General features: G+C 40.5%; 3 protein-coding genes and 1 long non-coding RNA gene across 5 annotated transcripts in view; 1 reads left to right on the top strand and 3 right to left on the bottom strand.

Annotated features, from left to right (window-relative positions):
* Positions 1-8,448, bottom strand: part of gnptab (N-acetylglucosamine-1-phosphate transferase subunits alpha and beta) — a 43,571-nt gene extending 35,123 nt beyond the window's left edge. For both annotated transcript variants that reach the window (XM_079494108.1, XM_079494109.1), the window contains exons 1-4: positions 8,041-8,448; positions 5,062-5,147; positions 2,969-3,088; positions 1,897-1,947 (exon numbers count right to left, since the gene is read on the bottom strand). In XM_079494108.1, coding sequence (XP_079350234.1) covers positions 1,897-1,947; positions 2,969-3,088; positions 5,062-5,147; positions 8,041-8,217 — 434 coding nt within the window. In that variant the 5' untranslated portion in view covers positions 8,218-8,448. The remainder of the gene's footprint in view (positions 1-1,896; positions 1,948-2,968; positions 3,089-5,061; positions 5,148-8,040) is intronic.
* A 1,377-nt stretch (positions 8,449-9,825) lies between these two features.
* Positions 9,826-17,037, top strand: dram1 (DNA-damage regulated autophagy modulator 1). Its single transcript, XM_079494112.1, has 7 exons — positions 9,826-10,163; positions 11,044-11,111; positions 12,775-12,917; positions 13,503-13,695; positions 14,755-14,822; positions 15,152-15,244; positions 15,354-17,037. The coding sequence occupies exons 1-7, from the start codon at positions 10,033-10,035 to the stop codon at positions 15,396-15,398; spliced, it is 741 nt and encodes a 246-aa protein (XP_079350238.1). The 5' UTR covers positions 9,826-10,032; the 3' UTR covers positions 15,399-17,037.
* Positions 14,505-15,249, bottom strand: LOC306916281. The gene is made up of 2 exons (XR_013788973.1): positions 15,162-15,249; positions 14,505-14,781 (listed from the first exon to the last, which is right to left on the bottom strand). It is a non-coding gene; the product is annotated as an uncharacterized lncRNA (long non-coding RNA).
* A 578-nt stretch (positions 17,038-17,615) lies between the features above and the next one.
* washc3 (WASH complex subunit 3) lies at positions 17,616-24,934 on the bottom strand. The gene is made up of 7 exons (XM_079494410.1): positions 24,711-24,934; positions 23,721-23,819; positions 21,815-21,880; positions 21,330-21,470; positions 20,955-21,068; positions 20,023-20,087; positions 17,616-19,491 (listed from the first exon to the last, which is right to left on the bottom strand). Exons 1-7 carry the CDS (start codon positions 24,759-24,761, stop codon positions 19,389-19,391), a joined length of 639 nt encoding a protein of 212 aa, XP_079350536.1. The 5' UTR covers positions 24,762-24,934; the 3' UTR covers positions 17,616-19,388.
* Between the last annotated feature and the right edge of the window lie 1,390 nt (positions 24,935-26,324).

Raw genomic sequence — 26,324 nt, 5'->3', positions numbered from 1 at the left:
TATTACATACATGTAACTGTAGTGGTTCTCAAAGTGAGGTCCAGGGACCCTCGTTTACTTAAAGGTATATTCAGTGATTTGACTTAATTCAAATATCACTTATTTTTTCTTTTTTTCTGGATAATTCTCCCTACTATAGAGTGTGCTGACCATATAAGGAGTTCCTCCCTGTCCCCAGTGAGCCCCTGGGGTCAAAAAACCCTAGTTTCAGTTTTGGTGGCGGGTGGCAAAGCCTTCATCCAATCAGGATGAGAGGGGCCTTCCTCCAATCATGATCGACTGGGGGCGGGCCTTGGTGCACATGCTGTTGGCCTGTTGCACTTCCCCCCACTGTAGAGCGTGCATGTGCACATTTTGTTACCGGGGCGGACCGGGTGGTTTTCCAAATCACCCAAATCACTGAATGCTCCTTTAAGTGGGTTCCAAATGGACCCGTATACATGTAACTGAGTGTACAAATGGAACCCTCAAAAGTCAATGTGTGTGCGTTCGTTCCTTAGAGTATATATGAATAGAGACGGCACCCGGAGGAAATCCTGAGGCGAAATGGACATAGTGGCCGAATTTGGTATTGCAGTTTGGACCCATATCGTGAACGCGCTGGTCCGTTGACTATCATTGCGCACGTTCATGATGACACGTGAACATTGTTTCATACGTGAACGCGTGCAATGATAGTCAACGGCCAGCGCGTTCACGATATGGGTCCAATCCATATCCCAGAATGCACTCTGTTCCTGAGTGAAATCGCCTCATGCGCTTTTGAGCAACTTAATGCAAGTGGATGGGAGGAGAAATCCGGTGCCGTCTCTATTCATATATACTCTAAGGTTCGTTCGTGCGAACCAATTATTGGTTTGATTTATTTGTATAAATCGAGTTGAAACGATTTGTTAAATTAAATGTTGCACACCAATCAACTGAAACTTGTGTTCTGGTGTTGTGTTCACACCTCCTGCATGCACGGTGCTTCCTTTGTGTCTGTGCTGTGGTTGAAACCAACAATGGCCGTTGTGACGAAAAGGAAACAGTGGTGCAGGTTCACACAATGAAAACCAACCACCTACCATCAAGGAAACAGTGGTGCAGGTTCACACAATGAAAACCTACCACCTACCATCAAGGAAACATAAAGGAAACAGTGGTGCAGGTTCACACAATGAAAACCAACCACCTACCATCAAGTGACATCTTATCTAGTCTTATCTTATCTACACGTCGTTGTGGCCTCTAGACTCTAGACTTTTACAGGAAAGGCAACTTTCCTTTTCTATTATAGCTTGCTAACTTTCCAGGAGCTTTTACATGAGCTTCAATGTCCCATGATTGGTGATTGATGATGATGTCGTAAAAGTACAATATGTGCCTCCGAGATGTAGTGGAATAGAAGGCTAAAGTATTACAATTTGAATTACTTTACCCATTTAGGCCTGACGTCGAAATTTAAAAAAATGTTTTCTAAATCCTGACAGTTTTCTGTATCAGTGGTGCTCAATATTTCATGTCAAGGACCCCAAAAATGATATGTAATTGGCCACCGACCCCCATCTGAAAATATGTTCCAGGAACAACATATGTTGTTCCCCAGAAGCAAATATTTGAGTTAAGAACGTTCGCTCTGAAATAATATATATTCAAAGATTTGTGCCGCATTTTCACGATTTTTCAAAAATAGCAGACCTACAAGCTCGTAGCGCAACACTCGGTGCCGCGCTATGAGCTTATAGATCTGCTATTTTTCAATAGCTAAAGTATAACATAATGCTTAAAACACCAAAAGGGGTTCCCGCCCCAAAATGAGTTAAGTACGGTACTTGAGTAAATGTACTTAAGTCACTGGTTCCATGTAGTTTCATGAACATCCAGAATGCAATCTGTTGTAGTTTTTCCACTCACCTGTCTTTTGGCACTTCAGTTGTATCGCTTGCATTCTTCCCCAAACGCTCCCTATTGGTAACGAAGCACAAATATTAATTCATTTTACGAAGATAATGTACAAACAATCACCAATAACTGTGTTGCCCTGTACATATAATAGATACTAATATATATATATATATATATATATATATATATATATATATATATATATATATTCCAATGCTAATCCTGATTTTGGAGAATCCTAGACTACCCATTACCCATGTTTTGACATTTTTGTCAAATATATTCCAATTAATTTAACTTTCTATTTGGGAAAAATAGGGAAGCCCGAGTGGTTACAATTCGGGACACGCAGAATGCATAATTACAGATCTAAAGTCAAATAATTCATGCCAGTGAAAACACTGACCACGAGTTTCATAAATGAAAGCTAAACGTCTTCTTACAATTGGGCCAACCTTTGAACTGCGACCACCTACAGTATTGAATTACTTGATCTGGGTGGATGATGTCTGCACCAGCCAATCCTTTATTTGCTATTGCTCAGTGTACTCAAGACAAGCAGATATCTCCATACTGATGTCGTCTGGTGGTGACATCTCAATTCAATATGTACAACAGCAGCAGGAAATGGAATGGCTGCTAACAAACTTTCACCCACTGCTCACTCACCCAGTTCTATCGCATTCATTGAATTTGGATGTCACCAGACATCTAAATAGATTTTCTGGCTGTACGCGAGACAAGAGACAGAGGGACCACCCACTGAAGCTTGTTAATATACTGTCCATTTACATGACCAAACAGTGAAGCACAATGCCAGATACATAAACATAATGTAAATGAGAAAAATAGGTTGCGCATCAGCAATGGTTTTCAGTGGAGAGCTAAATCCAAATCCAGCTCTGATGAAGGCTCATAGGCGAAACGCGTAAGGCTATATGAGCCTTCATCAGGCTCTGGTGAAGGCTCATAGGCGAAACAACACGGGAAACACGAAACAACACAGGCTCATAGGCTTCAAAGGCTCATAGGCGAAACAACACGGGATCAGCACGGGTCCCAAACACGTGGCATGGCGTACCTCAGGGCTCTCTGCTCGTCCTCCAGCCGCTGTCGGACGTCCTTCAGCTCCTTCAGCAGGGCCGTGTCTGTGCCGTTCACCCACGTGTACACCACGTCTATAGGCATGGGCAGGCACAGCCTGCAACAAGAACACACATGTACACCACGTCTATAGGCATGGGCAGGCACAGCCTGCAACAAGAACACACATGTACACCACGTCTATAGGCATGGGCAGGCACAGCCTGCAACAAGAACACACATGTACACCACGTCTATAGGCATGGGCAGGCACAGCCTGCAACAAGAACACACATGTTCACCACGTCTATAGGCATGGGCAGGCACAGCCTGCAACAAGAACACACATGTACACCACGTCTATAGGCATGGGCAGGCACAGCCTGCAACAAGAACACACATGTACACCACGTCTATAGGCATGGGCAGGCACAGCCTGCAACAAGAACACACATGTTCACCACGTCTATAGGCATGGGCAGGCACAGCCTGCAACAAGAACACACATGTACACCACGTCTATAGGCATGGGCAGGCACAGCCTGCAACAAGAACACACATGTTCACCACGTCTATAGGCATGGGCAGGCACAGCCTGCAACAAGAACACACATGTACACCACGTCTATAGGCATGGGCAGGCACAGCCTGCAACAAGAACACAACTTACCACTGTGCCACCAACATACCGTATAAGTGTATACACACAGGGTATACCTGCACATTTCTGAAGTGACAATTTAACCCATTTAGACCTGACGTCGAAATTAAAAAAATGTCTGAAAAAAAACATCTTTCTATGTCAGTCGTTCTCAAACATGTCAAGGACCCCAAATATATATGACATTGGCTGCCGACCCCCATCTGAAAATATGTTGTTCCAACTTCCAGGGACCCTCCCAGTAGCAAAGATTTGAGTTAAAAACTCTCTCTGAAAGAATATATTCAGTGATTTCAGGAACATTCTCATGAAAATAGCAGACCTACAAGTTCATAGCGCGGCACTGGGTGTAGCACTATGAGCTTGTAGATCTGCTATTTTTTAACAGCTAAAGCATAACATAATGCTTAAAACACCAAAAGGGGTTCCCGCCCAAAATGGGTTAAGGACTATTTAAGACCTATTAAATACCAAAGTCGCCAAATATTACGTAAGAAAGAGGTAAGCATTGTGAAAATAGCCGATCTACAAGCTCACAACGCACTGCAGTTCGAGACATTGTGAGCCTGTAGTTTGGTGATTTAGATGGAGTGCTGTGATTTTTTTCACCCCCTAAAATGATTATACTAGTAGTTAGATTTATTTCACTAAAGTGGTGCATTTCAACTGGGCCTTTTAAACCAAAAATACACATGGAATAAAGGCATATTTGAATATTATAACCACACCTTGGGGTCTATTAGAGTAATGATAACTCAATAGACACGTATACAAAACAGAAAAGGTACAAAGATCACGGCACTCCGTCTTTAAGTTTTGAAGGATTTCAAAAGGTGCGCAAACACACAGATGTGATATGAAGGAAAATAGCCGATCTAACTCACAATAACGCATTTGTAGAACGACTATATTCAGGGAGTTGTAGAGGGAGGAAATGAGGGGGCCCCCAAGTGCAGAACCTTGGGGGACCTCCCTCGATGAACGGAGTATACAGGGTTTAACCCATTCAAGGCGGGAACCGGATTATGTTGGTCTTTAGCTATTGAAAAATAGCAGATCTATAAGCTCATAGTGCGGCACCGAGTGCCGCGCTACAAGCTTGTAGGTCTGCTATTTTTTTTTTTAATCGTGAAAATGCGGCGCAAATTGTTGAATGTATATTCTTTCAGAGCCAACGTTTTTAACTCAACTCTTTGCTTCTGGGGGGTTCCTGGAATAACATATTTTCAGATGGGGCTAGGGGGCCAATTACATATCATTTTTGGGGTCCTTGACATGAAATATTGAGCACCACTGATATAGAAACAGAAAACTGTCAGGATTTAGTCAGGCCTAAATTAGTTAAGTGGTTAATAATAAGATAACTCTTTCATAGTAACACAGTTGTTCGTTCGTCATTCTCTCTCTCTGTCTCTCCGTCAGTCTCTTACCTGCTTTGGTATGATTTTCCACCAACATTGTCTCTGTAGGAGTCAAATAACACATGATACTGATCGCGGCTCCACTCCACCAACACCTGTGCAAAAAGGTTAGAAATGAATACACCACAGCCCAGACAAAGACCAAACAATGACAAAATAAATCCCATTAAGACGGTTTTATTTGTTTTTAAAAAGCATGCTAAAAGCATTTTCTGCTATTGTTGATGTTTAATTAGGTGTTTATTTTTATTAAGGTTCTGGCAACAGATATAGACTACATGTAATGCTTCTATTTTCAAAATGTGTACAAGAAGAACAGTTTTGATTCAAACTATGTTGATTGACAATATCAGCAGGAATCACAGCATTGTAAATGCAGTTTCTAACAAATATTCCCATTCAAGGCTTCAAATGAATGCTTTATTTTGTATATATTGTTTCAAGTTTGAAACTGCACTCTAAACCAAGTCCTGGTAATAAAATCACACCTGTGTGAAGTGAGGGGCGCTCTTATCATTATACATCATCTCATGAACAACTGAATGTATGTGATTGGTTAGCCGATTTGCTACGGTCTACATATGATGTAGAGTTCCCCTTCATTGTCAATGGCATTTAATTTTTGTGTTGCCGCAAATTTACGTCATATTTGGCGGACATTTGACCTAATTTCTCCTTTCATTGTCAATGGAAAATATGAGACTAGCGCCCCTCAGAATTATTTTTTTGAGGACCCCGGTCTGCTTCTCGTAGGAAACCAGGTCTGTTATTGTGATCCAGATAGGATCTTCTCCTTGGCCTTGCCGCGTAAAATCACATAAATAATATAACGCTGTACTCTACTGCCTCCCCGGCCAGATAAAACAATTATCCCAAAACTGGGAAAGCCTCTGTGTCATTTTAGATTTGAGCTAAATATCGTCTGTTGTCGGGAAATACTACTTTAATACAAACATGTCGCTTCCCGCCACGTTTTGAGCTTGTGGATCTGCTATCAAGTAGGGCGTTCATTTACGAAAAAACACAAAAAGTTAAGAATATCGAGATAAGTTGATTTCTGCCCGACAGCAAATGATATATACCTGTGTGCATTTGTGTGTGCGTGTGCGTGTGTGTGTGTGTGTGTGTGCGCAACGGGCGTGTACACACAGTGTGTTGCAGGACAAGTAGTTCTTATGTCAACTGACTGTTGCCAGCCATAATCATTTGCAGCTCGGGGGGGGGGGGTTAGTTAACTGCCTGGTGGTGGTGTGTTAAACTCAGTGAAGGAGCCATTCGGCCTGTGCCGTTGGCCTGTTGTGGGCGTCCCCCTTGAGGGGAGGGGTGTATTGAGACATGTCCCCACACGTCTCAATATTTGCCATTTACAATGAAAGGAGAAATTAGGTCAAATGTCCACCAAATATGACGTAAATTTGACACTGAAGGGAAAATGTACGACATATGTAGACGAGCGAATCGGCTAACAATTATTATATATTCAGTTGTTCATGAGTGATGTACATATTATTTGATATTAGTGCCCCTCACTTCACACACACGGGTGATTTTTAAAACAATGTTTTATCATTTAGGAAAACTATAGTGTTGCAGTCCCGCCCCCTTTCAGAACGACAAGTGGCCCAGGAAATAATTCCCCATTCATTTTCCCCCATGGCTTTTCAAAGGGGAAGTCCCGCCCCCTCGAGAGACCCGGAAAATAAATCCCTGTTCAATTTCCTCATAGACTTTTCAGAAAGTATTTATTTAAAGACGTTTACGCCGCGGACAAAGCCAACTCTTGACATGACAAATCACGTCAAGAGTTGGCCCCCCGTATGATATAAGACGACATTGTATTACAGCTTTAACACTAAGGATGTTTACAGTGTAGTAATAGAGCCTCAGAAGTTTATCTCTTTACCCCATTAAGACCAGGGTAGCATCTGTGTCATTTTAGATTTTTACCACAATTAACCATTATTTTATACTTTGGCTATTCAAAGATAGCAGTTCTACAAGCTCATATATGATGAAATGAACATGGTGCACCCTATTGTAAACAAGTGTAATGCTTTATGGTGTAACAGTTTTGTATTGAGTTGTGCTTGAAATGAATGTACTCTAATTCTCCAATCTGTTAATAAATACTTCAATCAAATCAATCAATAAATCAATAGCATGGGACGCACTATCTCTGGTCCATAGCCTTACTGCTCTTGCTGCCGTTGGCGGCATTAGAGCTATGGACCAGAGCTAGGGACGCACTACGAGTTTGTAGATCTTCTAAATCTTTGCTTCTGGGGGGGGTCCCTGGAACGACTTTATTTTGAGATGGGGGTCCGTGGTCCAATACATAATGTTTGGGGGTCCTTAACAAACAAACAAACATGTCAAACTAGGGGGTTTTCATGATGCTGAATCCATTCCAAGCATTAGTTTTGTACAAAAACACTCCTTGGGCTAAAAACAGTTTTAGTTAAAAATGGCCATGGCCGTTTTTAGCCCAATTAGTTGTTTTTTTTGTAAAACGAATGCTTGGATTGGATTCAGCATCATGAAACCCCCCTAGTTTGACATGTCACATGCTACATAAAGAAATGAAAGCATGATGAAAATTTGCAATTTTTTGCCTTCTATAGGTTGTTAATGGTCACATATGACAATTGTGAAAATTGCTCAACATATGCAAGTTAGCATCCGGCATGTTTCTACATGCTGGGGACCCATACTCAACATTTCTAACATAAAACCTTGGTGTACTCAATATGTCCGGGTTCACAATGGGGATCTATGGGCTGGCAAGTAGACTATTTAGAAGACATTTGTATAGAATCTCACGACACAGAAGAGACCCTTGTGCTTGTGGGTCCATTTGGTTCAATTTTGTACACATCTCAGACATGTTACCATAACACACTGGGGGGGGGATGTACAAATGGAACGTACGTGTACATTTAATTAGCAGACAATAAATGCACCACCACCACGAGACGTGGGTTTTCTCACCTCTCCAAACTGGAAGGCTGACACTATCATGAGAACCAGTCCTCCGAAGCAGATGTACAGTCCATAGCGGTGAGACAGGCAGGTGTAGGTCTGCCTCTGCAACAGCTTCAGCACGGAGTTGATGATCACCATGATGCCTCGTCTGTATCTCCTCCTCCCCGCAGCATAATAGCGCATTCATTCATAAAGTTTGCAATAATAAGCCTCCCCCACCCAAATGCAGTCGGTTAATTTAACAATGGGGGGACAACATATGCTGCTGCTGCAGTATAGTCGCCACCATGTTTTGTCTCGTTGTGTTGTTTAATGTCAGCTGACGATACAGCAGCCAGTCACACACTAGCTATCTTCTGACTGTGACACACACATCACACATGACACAAACAACTACACACACACACACTTCCTTCTTCCTACTTCCTCCTCCTCCTCCTCCTCCTCTCCTCCTCCCCTCTTGTCTGTACAGCAGCTCTTCACCGCTCTCTGCAGGCGAGGAGAATTCCTTGTTACAGTAAAGTTGTGCAATGTATCTATCTATCGATCTACCATTATTATTATTGAGTGGTGCAACCACTCCCTTACGGAGCTATGTGTGTGGGTCTGGGTGGGTGGGTGGCTTCCTGGCTGGGTGGGTATGAGCACGAAAACATCATGGCTGTTTTTCACCACCTGTGCGCAACCTAACACACACACAAACACACACGCACATATGAACTGTATATATGATGATTTCGGGTGTGCCAGTACAGAAATGAAATGAAATGAAATGATTACTATATTTACCCAGGGTATCTGGGCTAAGCTCAAGAACTTGTTTCCAGTGCTCATAGAACACATTTCATCGTAGTGGTTCAATGCCTTGTTCAAGGGCACTTCAGCGGTGGTAATTTTAACGTGTCGGACAGCTGATTCGAACTGGCGACCTTCCGGTATCAAGACCGCTCCGCTATCCGTTCGGCCACCGCTGCCACAATACAGCCTACAGTACAGTAGAGGGTACAGTACAGGGACCCCAACACGGTAACTGTCATTTATCAACCGTTTCGGACGTGGGGCGGCTCGCCGGATTCGGCCCCTGTCCGGCCCCCTGGGCACGTTACTGGATGTTCCGGGGACCCCCACACCCACATGGAGTTGCACCACTCACTTCACACGGGTGTGATTTTTGTATTATTATATGGCTATGCGGGAGTCCTAAAACACGCACGCACACACACACACACACACACACACACACACACACACACACACACACACACACACACACACACACACACACACACACACACACACACACACACACACACACACACACACACACACACACACACACACACACACACACACACACAGTCAAATAGCTATAGTAGTTTAATCAGGTATACCACACATGTCTTTGTGTCTTGGTTTCATTCAGGTAGTTGGACTAAATAATGTTATAAGTTGTGTGAACTGTTTGGACGCCATCTAGTGTCCATCAGCAGACACTACACTACATGCACAGTCAAGCACAGTAGGCTAAAGTAGGCTACAGTTCAATACAATGTCTGCTAAACATCCATTGTGTCCATACTGGTTTTAAAATAGACAATGTATTAAAATATGTAAATCGTCTCATTAAATGTATGAAGCCTAGAATTGCTATAAGAAGACTCACATGCTGTCACATCACCACACCAGATCGGATTCGTGACAGAAAGAAAGAAAGACAATAATATCCGTTTGAAGTCATTCCTTATTACGTCATTTTCATTTGCATAGATTGTCTTATATGGAGAGGTGTATTTTTTGTTACAAGAGGAAGAGGCAGCAACAAATTAAGCCACGTGATCTACAAACTTTAGAGTAGGCAGTTCACACATTAGACTGTTGTTACATTGATGCGGATCTATCTATGGATCAGCACTTTGACTTAAAAGCAGCTTCTTAAATCAACTTGATTCCGTCAGTTACACCAGCTTTTTTAACAGCCCCGTTTTCTTTTCACGTGAGATGTGGTGGTTCAGACAAGGAACGTGTTTTCTACCTGCCTTCCTGGTGGTCTGGTCATCAAGCAATTTCATCATTCCATACATCATTGCAGTTTATGGACACCATGTCGATGTACTGTTTCCATACATAAGGTAGGCTAACTAATACTATAAGTTCATTGTTTATATTATCTGTGTGTGTGCACGCGTGTGTGACTGCGTGTAGGTGTAACCAAAGTTCGCTTAAAAGGCACTGCTGAATTTTAGAGTGAAATTGCATTAACACAAATGACAGCTGGGTTACATGATCGGCTACTTTATATTATTGTTAACGTGAAAACAGTTTAAGTGGAATATGTATAGCCTGCCCTATACTGCTAGTTTATTTAGGATTGGTTCCTATAAATCAGTGCAGAATAATCAACAGGCTAAAGAATATGTTAGGTTTCGTTTTACCCTTTTGGCTGACATCCAACTGTGAACTGACAGGCAGCTTTGTCCTTAAATGACTTTACCGCTGATTCACATTCTTTCATAGATGTACCAGCTAGGAGTGAGTGCATTATACTACAGTATAGCCTAGGCCTACTATATATTATGTGATTAGATTGTATTGTTGTTGTTGTCGTTGTTGTTGTTGTTATGCTGCCTATGTGTCAGCATGAGATCATACAGAATTTCATTCCTCAAAATACACACCTGCATAAATACAATAAAATAATATTATTAATATGAAGTGTGTGTGTGTGTGTGTGTGTGTGTGTGTGTGTGTGTGTGTGTGTGTGTGTGGGATAGACAGACTTCAGTACAATCATAGGCTGATGTCTCAATAACGGAACAATATGTTAAAAAGAGTAATGAAGGAATTAGTTAATGAAATCCTCAACATAAGAGTGGCAAAGGATCTCCTCGCTAAGGTCACAGTGACAGGTCATTGCCAACACATCCCAGAATAACAAACTATATCAATGTGTGGTGAAGTCAATAATCAGATGTGAAAATGAACCACTTGTGACAGATTGTTATTTTGAAGTGATACAGGTGTCTATCCCCCGGAGAGGTGCATTTTTGGTTTGATGTCAGTCGTCACTGCATTTTCAGGTATGTTCACTTCACTAAAACATATTGTGGGCGGCCCCGAATGTTTATATGCTGACACAACGTTTTGCTTTCTCAAAGTTGGAATAACTAAATTTCCACATATTTTATACATGCTTCCCTTTTATAAATAATAAAAATGAAAGCAGAACAATATCAGTACCGCCATGTGACAGTGTTTTAATTTGTTGTCGTTTCCTTTATTTGCCTTCTTCATTCGACTCGAGCTACAGTATGTGGGTTGAGGTCACTGATTTAGTTTCACACCCTGGTCTTCCAGTCTTGATGTGTCAGACTGGCAGCCCAAATCAGATCTTGCACATTATGCAGTCTGAACAGCAAAAAGCCATGTGAATGGCTTAGGGTTGATGACAGAGTACAGCAACTTGCAATGGACCTGTTCTACAAGATTCACTACACATCTAAGATACCCATGTCAGTCAAAATACCTCCTTAATGTCAACGAAGTCCATGATCACAACACCATGAGGGAGTTCCACAAACCTCGTTCAACGCAGATTTGTCTCCAACAAGGGTCTAAATTAATTTTGCTCCTATGCCACTAAAATGTGGAACGCCTTACCAACAGCCATTAAGAAATGTGAATCCCTAGACTCCTTCAAAACCGCTCTCAAAGAGCGGTTTTTATCCTCGTAGCAGTTTTTGTATTGACCTGTACTTTGTACTTTTGAAATGTACCCATTCTACATACTGTGAATACAATCTTCAATCAATCAATCAAATCACTTTCACTTGTTCAAACTGCATAAAACCAATCCAACCAGTCTGAATAGGGCCTAACTGCTCCCCGGTTGCTGTGTTGATGGAATCCACTGCTCCTAGTAGTTAATGGGTTAAAAAAATTGTTATATTCAACATACAGTGTGTGCAAATGTACTGTACTAAACACCCCAAGAACATTTTTAAGCAATTCTAACTATTGGAAGCAAGAAATGGAAAGACGAATGACAATTCCAAACTATATTAAATCATCTTTCACTATAGTATTCAGTGTAAACTGTACATCATTTTATCCACTGTTGTAGTCCTTCTGACACTGTATATATCAGTCTCACATCCACTGTTGATCCTCTGTGCGTATATCCATTCATATATGCGATGGATGTTCAATGTATTCTTATTCACTGTTGATAGACTGTATGGGCGACTGTGGCTCAGGAGGTAGAGCAGGTCGTCCAATGATCCCTGGGATGGCGGTTCGAATCCCGGCTCCTCCTGTCCACATGTCGAAGTGTCCTTGGGCAAGACACTGAACCCTACATTGCCTCCAATGAGTTGGTCGGTGTGAGCTTGCCACCATTGGTGTGTGAATGTGGGAAGTGAGGACGCTGGCGTCGACTGTTCGCCGCTTCACCTCCCAATGTATGAATGAATGAACCATTGTAAAGCGCTTTGAGCACTTGGAAAAGCGCTATAAAAATGCAATTCATTATTATATGTATTGATAGATGAACTCAGTCAGACCATGTGCAATGTCTTAAAATATATTTATTTTATTTTATTTTTACTTATATCTCATTCTTATATATACCTACCTATCCCGTGTTTTAAGCTTACTAATGTTGCTGTTACAACACTTGAATGTCTCCAGGGTGATCAGTAAAGGTCTACAGTACTACAGTATGTTATTGTGTCTTTCCTGCAGCACTAATGACGATGTATTGCCGATATAAGTTTGTGGAAAGGCTGAGTGAGCAAACGGCTGCGGTGCCTCCTTCACTCAATAAGGCTGCTTTGGGGGTTGGAATGGTCTCCTGTGTGGGAATGCTTTTCGTTGCTACGTTTCAGGTATGTTCTCTTCTCACACATTATTATTCCTAGTAGAAACTGATCACAAATTGGAGCCGGTACTGTAGAAATTGGAAGAAATACACAGAAATAGAGCCAGTTATTTGATTTGCTTGTTCACAATGTTTTAGGTCATACAGCCAACACGTTCTAATGGCTCAGGGAGTACTCCGGCAGGCTACGTCAAATTATATGATTTAGTGCACATGCTTGATTTTTCATAATTTAGGGGGGGGGGGGGGGGGGGGCAGACAGGGGTCAGATTAAAACCCAGGCCATCGTCGTACTCACTAGGAGCATACTGTAAATCAAGTGTTGTGCAACAAGCTTGTAAATCTGCTATTTTGGCTTTTTCTGAGATGTCTGTGGGTTTTGCAAATAATATTTGGCAGAAAATATTATTTCTGCCCACCGGCTTTTTCAGCAATTTCAGAGTGCTTCAAACTTTTCAGAGTGAGCTCTCGATCAAAACATAAACTGCATTGGGGTCGTCACAATAGAACAATAAGATCCATGTTTAAAATTCTACATTTGCCTGTTAAAGAAAAACAAAAACAAAAAGTATTTTCTTTTGTATCATTTCAGGAAACCGTTAAGATCATGAACTGTAATTTCACAGTTCATGATGCAGGTTCCATTCTGTTCTTCGTCTCTGGTGTGGCGTACTCCATTCTCCAGGCTGTTATTTCATATTGTGCATATCCCTTTGGATCGTCCCTCATGGTGTGTTATGTACGCACTGCTGTTGCCTCCATCGCTGTTCTAGCACTTTTCCCCAGTATCCTTCAATTCATGCCCAATGGGCACATGTTATGCAGTAATGTGTTTCAATGGCGAGATGAGAGGTTATCAGGCTTCATGTTAGAATATAGAGTCATATATTTTTGGTGTGTGTAGAAACATTTCTAATTATCTATAACGTGTATATATATAACTATAGATATTAGATGAGCCAAAAACTAGGCTATATACAATATGCCACTGGTGATTATATATTAAAATATATATATTTTTTCTATTGATTCATGAATTAATCTAGCTATATGTATTCAGTTCTCATACATACAAGTGGCATTGCTGTACTCTACTGAATACATGGTATGCAATGAAAGCCTGCTAGGTACTTTTATCAGTGTTATTTAAGGTCAAAGTCATGGATTTAACGAGCATAGTTTTTTCCTTCCAAAATAGATAAAACCTTTTATTGGCTTAAGTAACCTACTTTGCAGATGGAGCACCGTTTTCATTCAGTGTTCATGTCTATAGGTCAGGATGACTCAGTCACTTTATGCAACTTGGTATAAGGGTTTCTCTCACTGCTATCCTTTCCATAGTGTACCAAGTTAACCATACCATACTGTGCACTTCCTCACAGGGGGATGGGGCCCCTGATAGGGCCCCTGATAGCAATGTACAGTATAATGTAGACAAGGGGTGTCAAATTCATTTAGGTCACAGGCCAGATTGGTTAAAAATGCAACTTTGTACATGCGTTTTGGAATGCTCCCAATGCCGAAATGCTCAACAAACAAAACATGATGATAGCATTCTTAGGCTGCAGATCTAGAACTAGACAGGAATGTGTACTGTAGTGTAAACTGTCTATTTTATTTTCACTTTTATTAAAACATATGTTAAGAATAAATAACTAAATGATCCCATGCGTTGGTACTAGTTTGACATCCAAGAGACAGTGTTGAGGTATGCAAATGCATAGTAAATATTGCATGTTAATACTGAGCAGTACACAGAGGGTATAATACATTCCATGTAAATAAAAGTTATTTTCAGATTGTATGGTTGTGTTCAGTGACGATTCTCTTAACTGGCAATTCAGCTATCATCGCTGCTTTCTTCATCCAGCCTGTAACGGATGAAATCATTAAAATAGAGCCAACTGATAAGGTACTGTATGATTATTTAAGGCTTCTCAATAAAAAAAAACAATATGATGGCTCAATATTGACAAAGTATTTGTTAGTAGCCGTTATTAGCCGAGCCGAAGGGTGACTATAATATAGTATAGATAGAGATATCATCTCTGTCATTGTAGGACTTTTTTCATCTAGACGTTTGATTGAATACTTTATTAGTTAGAATTGTAAACCACACGTCCCACCTGGTACATTCGGACATTAAGGCTAAAAGGATAATACAAATAAGTCCTGGGGACGTGTTTCCATTGTGGTCCTATATACAGTATAACATACAGTAGCATTTATCTGTCATTGCAGGACTATGTACCTCATCTAATCAGCACAATCAATGAATGGATTGTTGCCTTCAGCTTCGTCTGTTTCTTCCTCACCTACATCCATGAATTCAAAGTGAGTATCACAACAACTACACAGGTGAATGTATAGACGATTGATTGATTGATTGATTGCTTTCATCTGATGGATTCTCATGATTTCTGTCCCTTTTCATGTCTTACAGCTGTTTACCCTGAAGGTGAAAACAGACTTATTAGAGTGTTCTTGACCATAGACCCTACTGCAAATTTCAGCGAATCAGTATTGACCGGTTAAAATGCTACATTTAATCATTAAGCTGAATCATTTTGTAACCACATAGATCACAATGTTATATTATATGCTACTGTAGATTTTGTATTGATATCACTGCTATACCTGAAATGCTGTTTTACGGTGATTGTTATTGGACCAAGTACTGTACACGCACATATATAAATATAAATATATTTCTTTTTTTTTACTGATTTGCAAATCCTTCCTTGGCCAGGGAAGATAATAGGCTTCTGATCTTCACCTTAAAGGACAACTTTAGTTTTTTTCAACCAAGGTTCATGTTTTAGGTATAGTTATTAGAGAAAGTAAAAGATGAGATGATTTTTTTTTTTCATTTTCTGCTTTTTTTTCGTTTTAGGGATTTTAGCTGTTTTTGACAGGGGGGGTGAAGGAGGCCTACTGGGGGGAAGCCACACTGTGTGTCATAGGCTCAATATGTCAGTTTGACACATTCAGTAGATATCATGATCTTTTGTGGCCAGATGTAATTTCTTGGGGTCTAGTAGGACTATAGTAAATAATAATAAAAATAAATCACTATAACATTTTGTAAAACAAAATACACATTTAGCCCCATGCTCGAATGCCCCCGCCCCCCTGTTAAAATCACTAAAACGAAAGAAAGCAGCAAATGAAGAAAAATCTTTTACTTTCTCTAATAACTACCTAAAACATGAACCTTGGTTGAAAAAACTAAACTTGTCCTTTAAATGACATTATTTATGTTTCCAGTGAAATGTCTGCTTGCACTTTCCTTTTGGTTGTCTTGTGAGCTGACTGTGACCAATATGGGAAGTCAATCCAACAGTGATCCACATGATTACTTCACATGCTGAAGGTTGAACACATGCCACCACGACATGTGTTACACCTCTCATTGTAACAATCTAATATCATTATACTTCTCTTATAGCAATTCTCAACCTTTTTAATGTCAAGGACCCACAGTGTGATATGCACAAGTCCATGGACTCCCATTTAATACATTTTGTTCTTTTTTATATCTCTGGGACCCCATGCTGTTAATTTGTACAAATGTAACCAAATGGACCCTTATACTGGTCCATTTGCTTACACAATATAGCACAAGAATACAGGAGAACTGAGCGCTGTGCAAATCTGTGTTTTTCTGAGTATTATGTATTGTTGATACAGCAGCTTGTGTTTTTTGGGAACCACTATGGAAGTCAAAATGCATCTGCTGTAAATGTAAATGTTGTACACTGAATGAACAATGCACCTTCATTACTCACGAGTGAATATAAACATAATAAAACAAATGGAACATCTGGGCCCAGTTCTGCCCCAAACGGTTCCAAGTTTAAAAAAGGGACCAATTCTCCCAAGTGGCCGATCTCCATTTGCCAATTTGAGATATACAATAATCTAATCTATATAAGGGAATATACTGATTGCTTTTTTTTAATTGAATATTTGAGTAATTTATAGCAGTACAAGTTAAAGACGGATGAGACACAAAGAACCCAAAGATTTGTTTCTAAAAATGTCCTGAATGTACTGTAATTAGTCACTTTATTTTATTGCCACTGTTTGATACTGGAAAATAAAGGTGCCTTTTTTTACATTTTGAACCAACATGTATTGAAATCTTAATTTCAGTCAAAGCTCACACAGCAAAAGGAAAACAATGAAAAACAGATTATTTCTGAGTTAAATAAAATATTTCTAATTTGTTATAGAGTACAATATGTTTTAAGCCAGGCATTAGCCAAGTCTTAATAGTGATGGATTTTGGTACCAATACTTTTGTACTTTTACTCAAGTAAATGTTGAATACCGAACATGTACTTGTAACAGACTACTATTTCTATAATAGGGGCATTGATACTTTAAGTACATGTGAGTACTCCTTCTCCTCCATCACCGTTCATTGGTTTCTTCATGACGGCAATGGAATAAGATTTGATTATCATCCATGGATGAACCAATTTGTTTGTTCATCAGAATCAGTTTATTTTGTCACAACACAGGTGCAAATCAGTATGGGTGAATCATTTCAATGGTTTCCATCATGGCACCGGAATGAATAATTAATCTGTGCAGTAAAATGTATAACATCTTATTCATGAAATTTGTTTCCACTTCAAGTCCTGTTGACCCCCCCTCCCCCCCAAATAATAATAATAACGTAGATCTTGTCTATGTCCGAGAAAATAGAAAACGGTTTAATGTGGGACATTACCAGCTCACAATGCAGGTGGTCTCCCTACTCTTCCATTGAGACATGTACTGTAGATCGTGTGGTCAGGTGGGACACCTACTGGTTGACAAGAGGTAGTGCATAACACTAAGGTAGCTAACATAAAGTAGCTCTTACAAGTGCATCTATCCACAACAAATGCAGTACTGCCCAAAGCAAAGCATGTGACTTTAGACAATCTCTTTCAAAGACATTCAACTTTAAAAATAGGATATAGTACACACACAGTATTCATATAAAACTACTTTATACAGTCCTGTGTTCTACTGTATTAATTACTGATGGAAATTGATGATAAATAATTGTTTTACAATTAAAAACAGACCAACAAGAGAGCATTTCATTTCATTCTCATTGAAATTACTTTCATACTAAGGCAATTGTTATTACCAGAGAGACTTTGCCATGACCGTCTGACTAGGGCTGCGCAATTAACCAAAAATATATTGAAACTGACATTTAGAACCAACCAACTTGCTGAAATCTAGATGAGTTTCTTTTTATAACATACATGCATATATTTTAGATTTCTTATTATCAATCAACCTGGGAAAGTTCTAATGGGATTGTTTTTTTAAATAAACGACCAATTAGCCTGATTAAACACTCAAGCCCTGTATTATAAGTCATAGTTCAATGGTGGCGTGCAAAAACAGCAGCTCTACAAGCTCACAACGTGTCATATTGCGATGTGTTGTGAGCTTGTAGAGCTGCCATTTTCACCATTTAAAATCGTATTGGAGGCAAAAGTTTGAAATGATCATATCTACATAGACACAGGCAGACGAGCTGTTCAACATCCTACACAATGCCTCAATCCCACATTGAACATAGCCAAACTATGAGCTTGTAGAATGTATATTTTCACTGCGCGACATCGTCGTAACGAAGACATCAGAAATGAGTGGTTCTCCCAACATGCACACTGAAAAGCAAAGGTCCTTTCAAACGGGCAGCGATTAACGTGCCTGCTAGTAATTCATTTTCAATGAGACCTGCGTTTTTCTTTTCCTGTGCGTGCAGATAAGTCGAGGGGCGACAACGCAAGTGTCCCGTCAAATTGTCACGCGCGTGCTTGTTTCGTGCACACACCCGCAACTGACCAGACCTGGATTCTGTTTAGCTTTTTTTAATTTATACTTGCGTTGTCCCGCCCCTCATGAGCAGACCTGGAGCAGACCCGTCGTTGACCCAGGTGACGTCTGCGTTAATCAATGCCTGTCTGAAAGTACCTTAAGGCTGGCTGCAAGTAAGGCACATCTGCCTTCCTTCCTTAACCCGAGGCCGATTCTAAATTCTGCCTACGTTTTCGGGTGGAAACGTATGTGTTTCAAAACGGTTACTTTATCATTCAAGTCCATTTAGCAGATCGACAAGTCCATTTGGCGGATCGACAAGTCCATTTGGCAGATCGACAAGCTCATTTAGCAGATGTACAAGCTCAATATGTGTCGCTTCGCGCCACGTTTTTGAGTTTGTGGATATGCTACTTTGTGTGATGCTCTAGTATGATTAAGTAGGGCGTTAAAAAACACAAAATATGGAGATAAGAGCTTTCTGCCCGACAACAGCGATATACTGTACAGTACAGCAACAACTGAAATGACAGACGCTTTCCCAGCTTGAAAGGTATAACAATGTATAGTTTTAACAGGTCTAAATGGGTTAGTGCCGGTGCCTAACAGACAGTGTTCTGGTGCTGGTGAGGACGGAGGAAGCGTGTCAGTCACTAAAAGACGATTCAGAACCAGAGCTGTCGTCGTCGTCGTCATCCTGTCCCTCTGAGTTCCTCTGACCTGCATCAGGCACAGGTGCATCTGGTGAGCTGTGGACATAACCATGGTTACAGGTTACCAACTGTATACTGTATTCTGTCGGGTGGAAACATACTTTTCAGGAAATTCAAAAATCACACCCGTGTGAAGTGAGGGGTGCTCTTATCATCTTACAACAATCGAGGAGAATACAACTCCATGTTGCTATGATTAAGTGATGTAATGACGATGTAAAACAATCTGTGTCAAAACAAATATTAAATTATCTTTATTGTTCATTCTAGCTGGATCCCCTAGCGCCCCTCAACAAAACACAGAAAAAGTTAAAATATAGAGATGAGTGTTTTGCCCGAGTGTGGCCCTGAGTGGCCCATTTCTACATTGTACAAATAGCATTCAACTATTTATAATAGCGTTTTGTATTATTATTTTCACCATAGTGTAGAGGAGGCTCTAAATACAAGAATGTGTCTGCCTGTCATGTTCATTGAAACCGTAGAGACCTGGTTGGTTCATTCAGATGGCATGTGTTACAGCTAGAACTGCAGTGAAATGTGACTGAATGTAATTAAAGCACTCACTCAAGCAGGTTGGGATCCAGACCATCCAGCACCATTTTGTTCTTTATCGCCAAGACTGGGACCCCCTGTGAAAGAGGAGGCATGTTGGGATAAAGTTAAACAAAATCACACCTGTGTGAAACTGAACTGTGAAGTGAGGGGCACTCTCATCATCATACATCATCTCAATGTATTGTTGAGCGCTAGTATGTGGTTGATACACATAGGCCCCTTTTCCACCGGTTGGTTCCCAATGGGAACCGGTTCAGTTCTTTTTGTTTTCTAGTCCATGAGCCAGAGCTCCAAAATTGAAACGTTAATTATGAATTGAGTGAGCAAAACCATACCTATATTAGATTGTTATCACCATTAAACTTCCCCAATTGAGTACTTACACGAAGACAATGATTTATTGTATTAAAGATTTTACATTTTTTGAGTGGTGTAAACCACTCCTACAACTGGCTTTGTTAGTTTACGTGTCTGTCCGTTTACGTGTCTGTCCGTACCCAAAATAATGAGCATGGTTGCTATGGTCACCCAGTTCACACGGGTGTGATTTCATTACGTCAGACCACAGCTGATCAGTCTATATAAGACCTTACACCACAAAATATGCAAAATAATCAAAAATATGAAAAAGCTACTACTGTGGAAGGGTTATCATGTATTAATTTACTTGATTGATCCTATAAACAATTTAATATAGGGTATAGTTTGCCCACCAATTTTGGAGCTCTGGCTCATGGACTAAAAGCCAAAAAGAACTGAACCGGTTCCCATTGGGAACCAACCGGTGGAAAAGGGGTCTAACTGTTTGAGCCATCAGGGGATCTCTAACTGCATAGTAAAATCCTCCGTGTTCAGTTAACTCTGAGAGTTACAGACCTGTAAGAGTCCATTTGGTTCCATTTACAGACACTTCACAGTGTGGTTTTCATTTGTAAACTCACCACTTGGACCATTTTTAGATATCGGGCATAGTTTGGATCCTTGGCGACTGTCATGATGTTTTCTGCGACAGGCTCCGTTGGCTCCCGAGTAGGTTCTGGTACGTTCTGAGAGGTCTGGTGAAGGGGAAGAAGAATATTCTGATCAAATATGAATTGATACATGTGATCTGTAACATACATATATATGCATGCATGGGTCGGCAGAGATACGGTCACGCTCAAACATTGACGTTTTTGATATACTTAATTTAAACGTTTTAATATGTTACAAAATATGGGTCAAAACATTGCTAATTGATGGTCTAGCTAGAATTCTCCAAAATCGTGATAGGAATCGGACCCAAAACAAAATGGCATCTAAACATTTGTATGTACCCCTGGAGGTGGCACCGACACCACTGCAGGAACAGAACCATTTTCTTGGCTTTGATCGACTGCCGGTCCATTGGTCTCTCCTGTTTGGTTCTGACTGATACTCTCAACTTTGACATCCTCCAACCCAGGAATAGAGGACAGCTGTGGAGACATTGAGAGAATGTTCACTATTATAGCACAATACAAACACAGACTCCATATGAATATCATGTGAAAGAAGTGTTCAGTATTCAAGATGGGGTCCACAGACCCCCCAGTGGTCCTTGAGATGGCTCCAGGGGCTCCCCAGCTAAATGATTCATAGTTCATCTTCACCATAATTACATGTACAAGACAAGTAAATAGAAATACACCTAGAGAACATACAATAATATGTCTTTTTTATCTGATCTCTATACCCTCAGTAGGAAGAAAGTGAAGGATTTCTGGACCATATCGGACCAAATCAATAATAATGTAATGTGGAGACAAGTTGAATAGCTGACCTTTGCTTCCAAAATGCTTAGTGTCGTTTCAATCTGCTGTATTCGGAGGGATATACTTGCAAGTTTCTGTGAGAGACAAGTTGTGACAGAACAGCATTGTGTTAATCATCTGCTAATCAACTTGCGGAAGAGCCAACAGGTACCTGTGTACTCCGTAAGTACACAGGTGGTCACGGCCACACAGCCAACTCAAGGTACGGCCACGGAGCCGACTTGGGGACCCAACGCAGCTCCTCCAAGGAAAACAAACAAATGAACGGAGCTGAACGTGAATCCCCCCCACCGCCCACCCCTTTTTTTACCCTCACTGTATATGTTTCTTTTCCCTTTTTACCTCCATTATGATGAATTCCTGTTCTGTTCTTTGTCTATATAGAAGTGTCTATTTGTACGTCTCTAAATGTTTTTTGATGAATTGAACATGGTGGACCCTATTGGAAACAAGTGTAATGCTTAATTGGGTCGTCCACTCACAGTTAACAGCCTTTGTATTGAGTTTGTGCTGTAATTCTGCAAACTGTTAATAAATATTTCAATCAATCAATCAACCAATCAAAAAACTCATCCCACCCAGGGGTTGGAACTTCAGCCCTCAGGGAGGTGCTATATGGTCATAAAAGCAGGAACAAATAAGACTGAAAAATAGCTTCTGCCATAGCTCTAAACACTTGTCACCTTATGGACTTATCAATGTGTTTTTATATAGAGTATTTATGTAATTTTTGAGGGGCGCTAGCTAGCTATCCAGCTTTTGGTTACCGTCCACAAACTTCGTCTTAAACAAACATTAAATTCCACAATGAATGGATACTTTTACGGCATACTGTCTGAGCAAATAGGCATATTAGTCTATTTTACGTCATGACGATGTACGATGATAAGAACGCCCCTCAATTCACACGGGTGTGATTTTTGAGAATTGACAATGAATGGATAATTTATGTCATATGTATCTGAGCAAATCGGCTATTTTGTAACAACATAAACATTAAATGCCATTGACAATGAATGGAGAATTTATGTGTCGTCATCTGAGGATGAGCAAATCGGCTATTTTGTCAAATTCCCATTGACAATGAATGGAGAATTTACATCATACAGTATGTGTTGTACAATGATAAGAGCACCCCTCACTTCACACGGGAGTGATTTTTAATACAATGAGCTGGTTTGCCAATCAATTTTGTTGTTTTGTACAATGGCAATACAAATATTCTGCTTCTGAATTCTGAACATTGGTTTAGAACAGCGGTCCCCAAACTTTATTGGCCGTGCACCCCCTGTTACCTCCTGACCTAGCACCCCAGCGCTATGTCTCGTTGTATTTGGCCGAAGATTATAAAAAAATGTAATATGATTCTGGCAAATAATCACAGAATGTTAGTGCACTGAAATGAAATGAAATGAAATGAAATCTATATTTACCCAGGGTATCTGGGCTAAGCTCAAGAACTTGTTTCCAGCCAGGCCCTGCTCATAGAACACATTTCATCGTAGTGGTTGATGCCTTGTTCAAGGGCATTTCAGCGGTGGTAATTTTAACGTGTCGGACGGCTGATTCGAACTGGGAACCTTCCGGTATCTAGACCGCGCCGCTATCCGTTCGGCCACCGCTGCCACTGAGAGACATGCAGCTGCTGTAGCTGGTCTATACATCTCCTTACAACAGTGGTTTACCGGATTTTGCCGTTTGTGCTGCTAAATAACACCATAAAACCGTCATTACCCTTTTCATGTCACGCAGTGCGTGCACCCCTTGCGGTGCACGGGCGCCTTCTAGGGGGTGCGTGTCGCTCCACAAGGGGTGCACGCACCACAGTTTGGGAACCCCTGGTTTAGAAGATACTAGTTACTAGAGGGTGAAGTAATCATTGGAAGGTAAATGGTAGAGAGACTGATGCATTACCTCTTCACAGACTGTTGAAAAGCGGTTGAGAAACCTGACTGTGTGAACAATGAACTGATTGAGATAAGCTACAATCCTCCTCTGTTGTATGGCTGGGACCTGATGGGAACAGAGAAATGATCAGCATCAATAACATGACATTATCTATCATGGTGATTGATCAATAATCGATTGATGTCCAATAACAGAGACATGATCATCAAGACAATAATAGATATTGCTAAACCTGTGAATGTGACAATGAAGTTGAAGATGACTGTAAAATCTGAGTACTATTGGGATAGTGTAGGTTAGTTACACACAAATTACACTTATTTTAACAACAAATAATAATAATAGCCCATACAGTCAGTAATTAGTGTATATCACATCATTTAATGTTGTGGGGTTGTAACTTGTAACTTGTGGATTGTATCTATATAGCCCCTTTTGGCACCCTCGGTTAGCCTTTCTGTATCTTAGGCGGCGAAGGGGCTAACTTTCTTATGATGAATTGAACAAGGTGGACTGGACCCTCTTGTAAACAAGTGTAATGCTTTATTGGGTCGTCCACTCACAATTAACAGTCTTTGTATTGAGTTTGTGCTTGAAATGTACTGTAATTCTGCAAACCGTTATAAATAAATAAATATTTAAATCAATCAAAATTATAACATGTGTACATCCCCAGAGTGGCAAATGGATACTGCCTGTAACGACCCTGCATTTGGTTACATTTGTACATCCTCAGAGTTACAAATCTGGATACATGTATATATTACTGAGGATTGTATTTGTTTGTGATGCTAATCGTGATACATTCCAGACCAGCCAACAGATCTGTTTTCAATGTGACGTACGGCAAAATGCAGGTGTATCAGTTTATAACAAGACCAGAGATCAACAGGAGACCCTCAGGAGACCGTGGCCGTATTCTGATCTGCAGGCTTTTAAATATATATTTTCTCTTTTTCATGACTTGAGCATATTATTATGGAACCACTAACTTACCTTGGTCAGATCAACTCCAGAACCGACAATCGGTAAGCCGTCCTCGTCCATGTTAGAGCTATGTTGATATTATAATCAACAAAAACGGTCAATAATTCATGCTTGTTTCACTAAAAGAAATAAAGATTATTGTGAAATGTTTGATTCATATCATGTGAGCAAACTGTGATATCGCACGCAATACGCGTGACTTCACGGACTCATCCCGGGCACTTCCGGGTCCGGTCACGTGGTTCGTGTATGTATTTAAGTCCGACGTCATTTTGTAGTCCTTTGTTCAATTCAAAGGAGCTTTATTGGCATGAGAAAACATACGTTTACATTGCCAAAGCAAGTGTCAAAATACAATACCGGTATATGTCATGTGGTCTACCTGCATAGCCTTTGTGATCTACTGATCACAATCTACCTTTTGGGCACCCCTGGTGTAAATTAATCAATTAAAAATAAAATATAAATATAATCTAATGGGAACGGTTGAGACGGACGTCATGAACTCATGATCTCCTCTCACTTACGCCCAAACCAAGTTTTAAGAATAATATTATTTCTAAAAGTTTTAACGTTCTTATGAGAATTATAGAGTATAAATAATTAATAATAAGTATAATATACCTGCATAGCAAGGAACTGAATGGATATAGGCCTACCTATAAAAAAAAATCAAGCAATTGTAGGCATGTGTGCAACATGCCAACTGTTTTAAATTATTGTACAGTGGTCAGGCTACTACTGGGTCTCACCCCCCGAAACCACCTCACCCCTGCCCACTTTGACAGGCTGGAATAGCTTAATTAGGGTTGACGAAAGAGTAGGCTAGGCTACAGCATCTTGCAATGGTTCTGGTCCACAAGATTCGATACACCACCAAGATACCCATGTACCTGTCTAAATAATGTGAATGAAACCTGTCCTTATGTGAATTAAGTCCACACCCATACACGAGAGGGAGTTCAAGTTCAACAAACCATGTGCAACGGTTTATGCAGTAATATGCAACCTTGTGGCAGCGGTGGCCGAACGGATAGCGGCGCGGTCTAGATACCGGAAGGTTCCCAGTTCGAATCAGCCGTCCGACACGTTAAAATTACCACCGCTGAAATGCCCTTGAACAAGGCATCAACCACTACGATGAAATGTGTTCTATGAGCAGGGCCTGGCTGGAAACAAGTTCTTGAGCTTAGCCCAGATACCCTGGGTAAATATAGATTTCATTTCATTTCAACCCAAACAAGGGACTAAATTAATCCTATGCCACAAAAATGTGGAACGCCCTACCAACTGTCATTAAGACGTGTGAATCCCTTGACTGAATCCCCCCACCCCTTTTCCCCCTCACTGTATATGTTTTCCCTTTACCTCCTTAATTAATTGATGATTTCCTGTTTTTGGCTATAGAAAAGTGCATAGCCTATTTGTAGCAGTTATGAATTGAAAATGGTGGGCCCTATTGTAAACAAGTGTAATGCTTTATGGTAGGTACGTTGTCCACTCACAGTTAACAGTTTTTGTATTGAGTTGTGCTTGAAATGTAGGCCTACTGTAATTCTGCAAACTGTTAATTAAATACTTCAATGACAATAAGGCTCTGTAATGTTTACTCTATGGCTCTGG

This window comes from Electrona antarctica (assembly GCF_951216825.1).
Source record: "Electrona antarctica genome assembly, chromosome: 23".
NCBI lineage: Eukaryota > Metazoa > Chordata > Actinopteri > Myctophiformes > Myctophidae > Electrona > Electrona antarctica.
The sequence above is the reverse complement of the archived record's forward strand: the minus strand, read 5'-3'. Positions and strand labels throughout refer to the sequence as shown.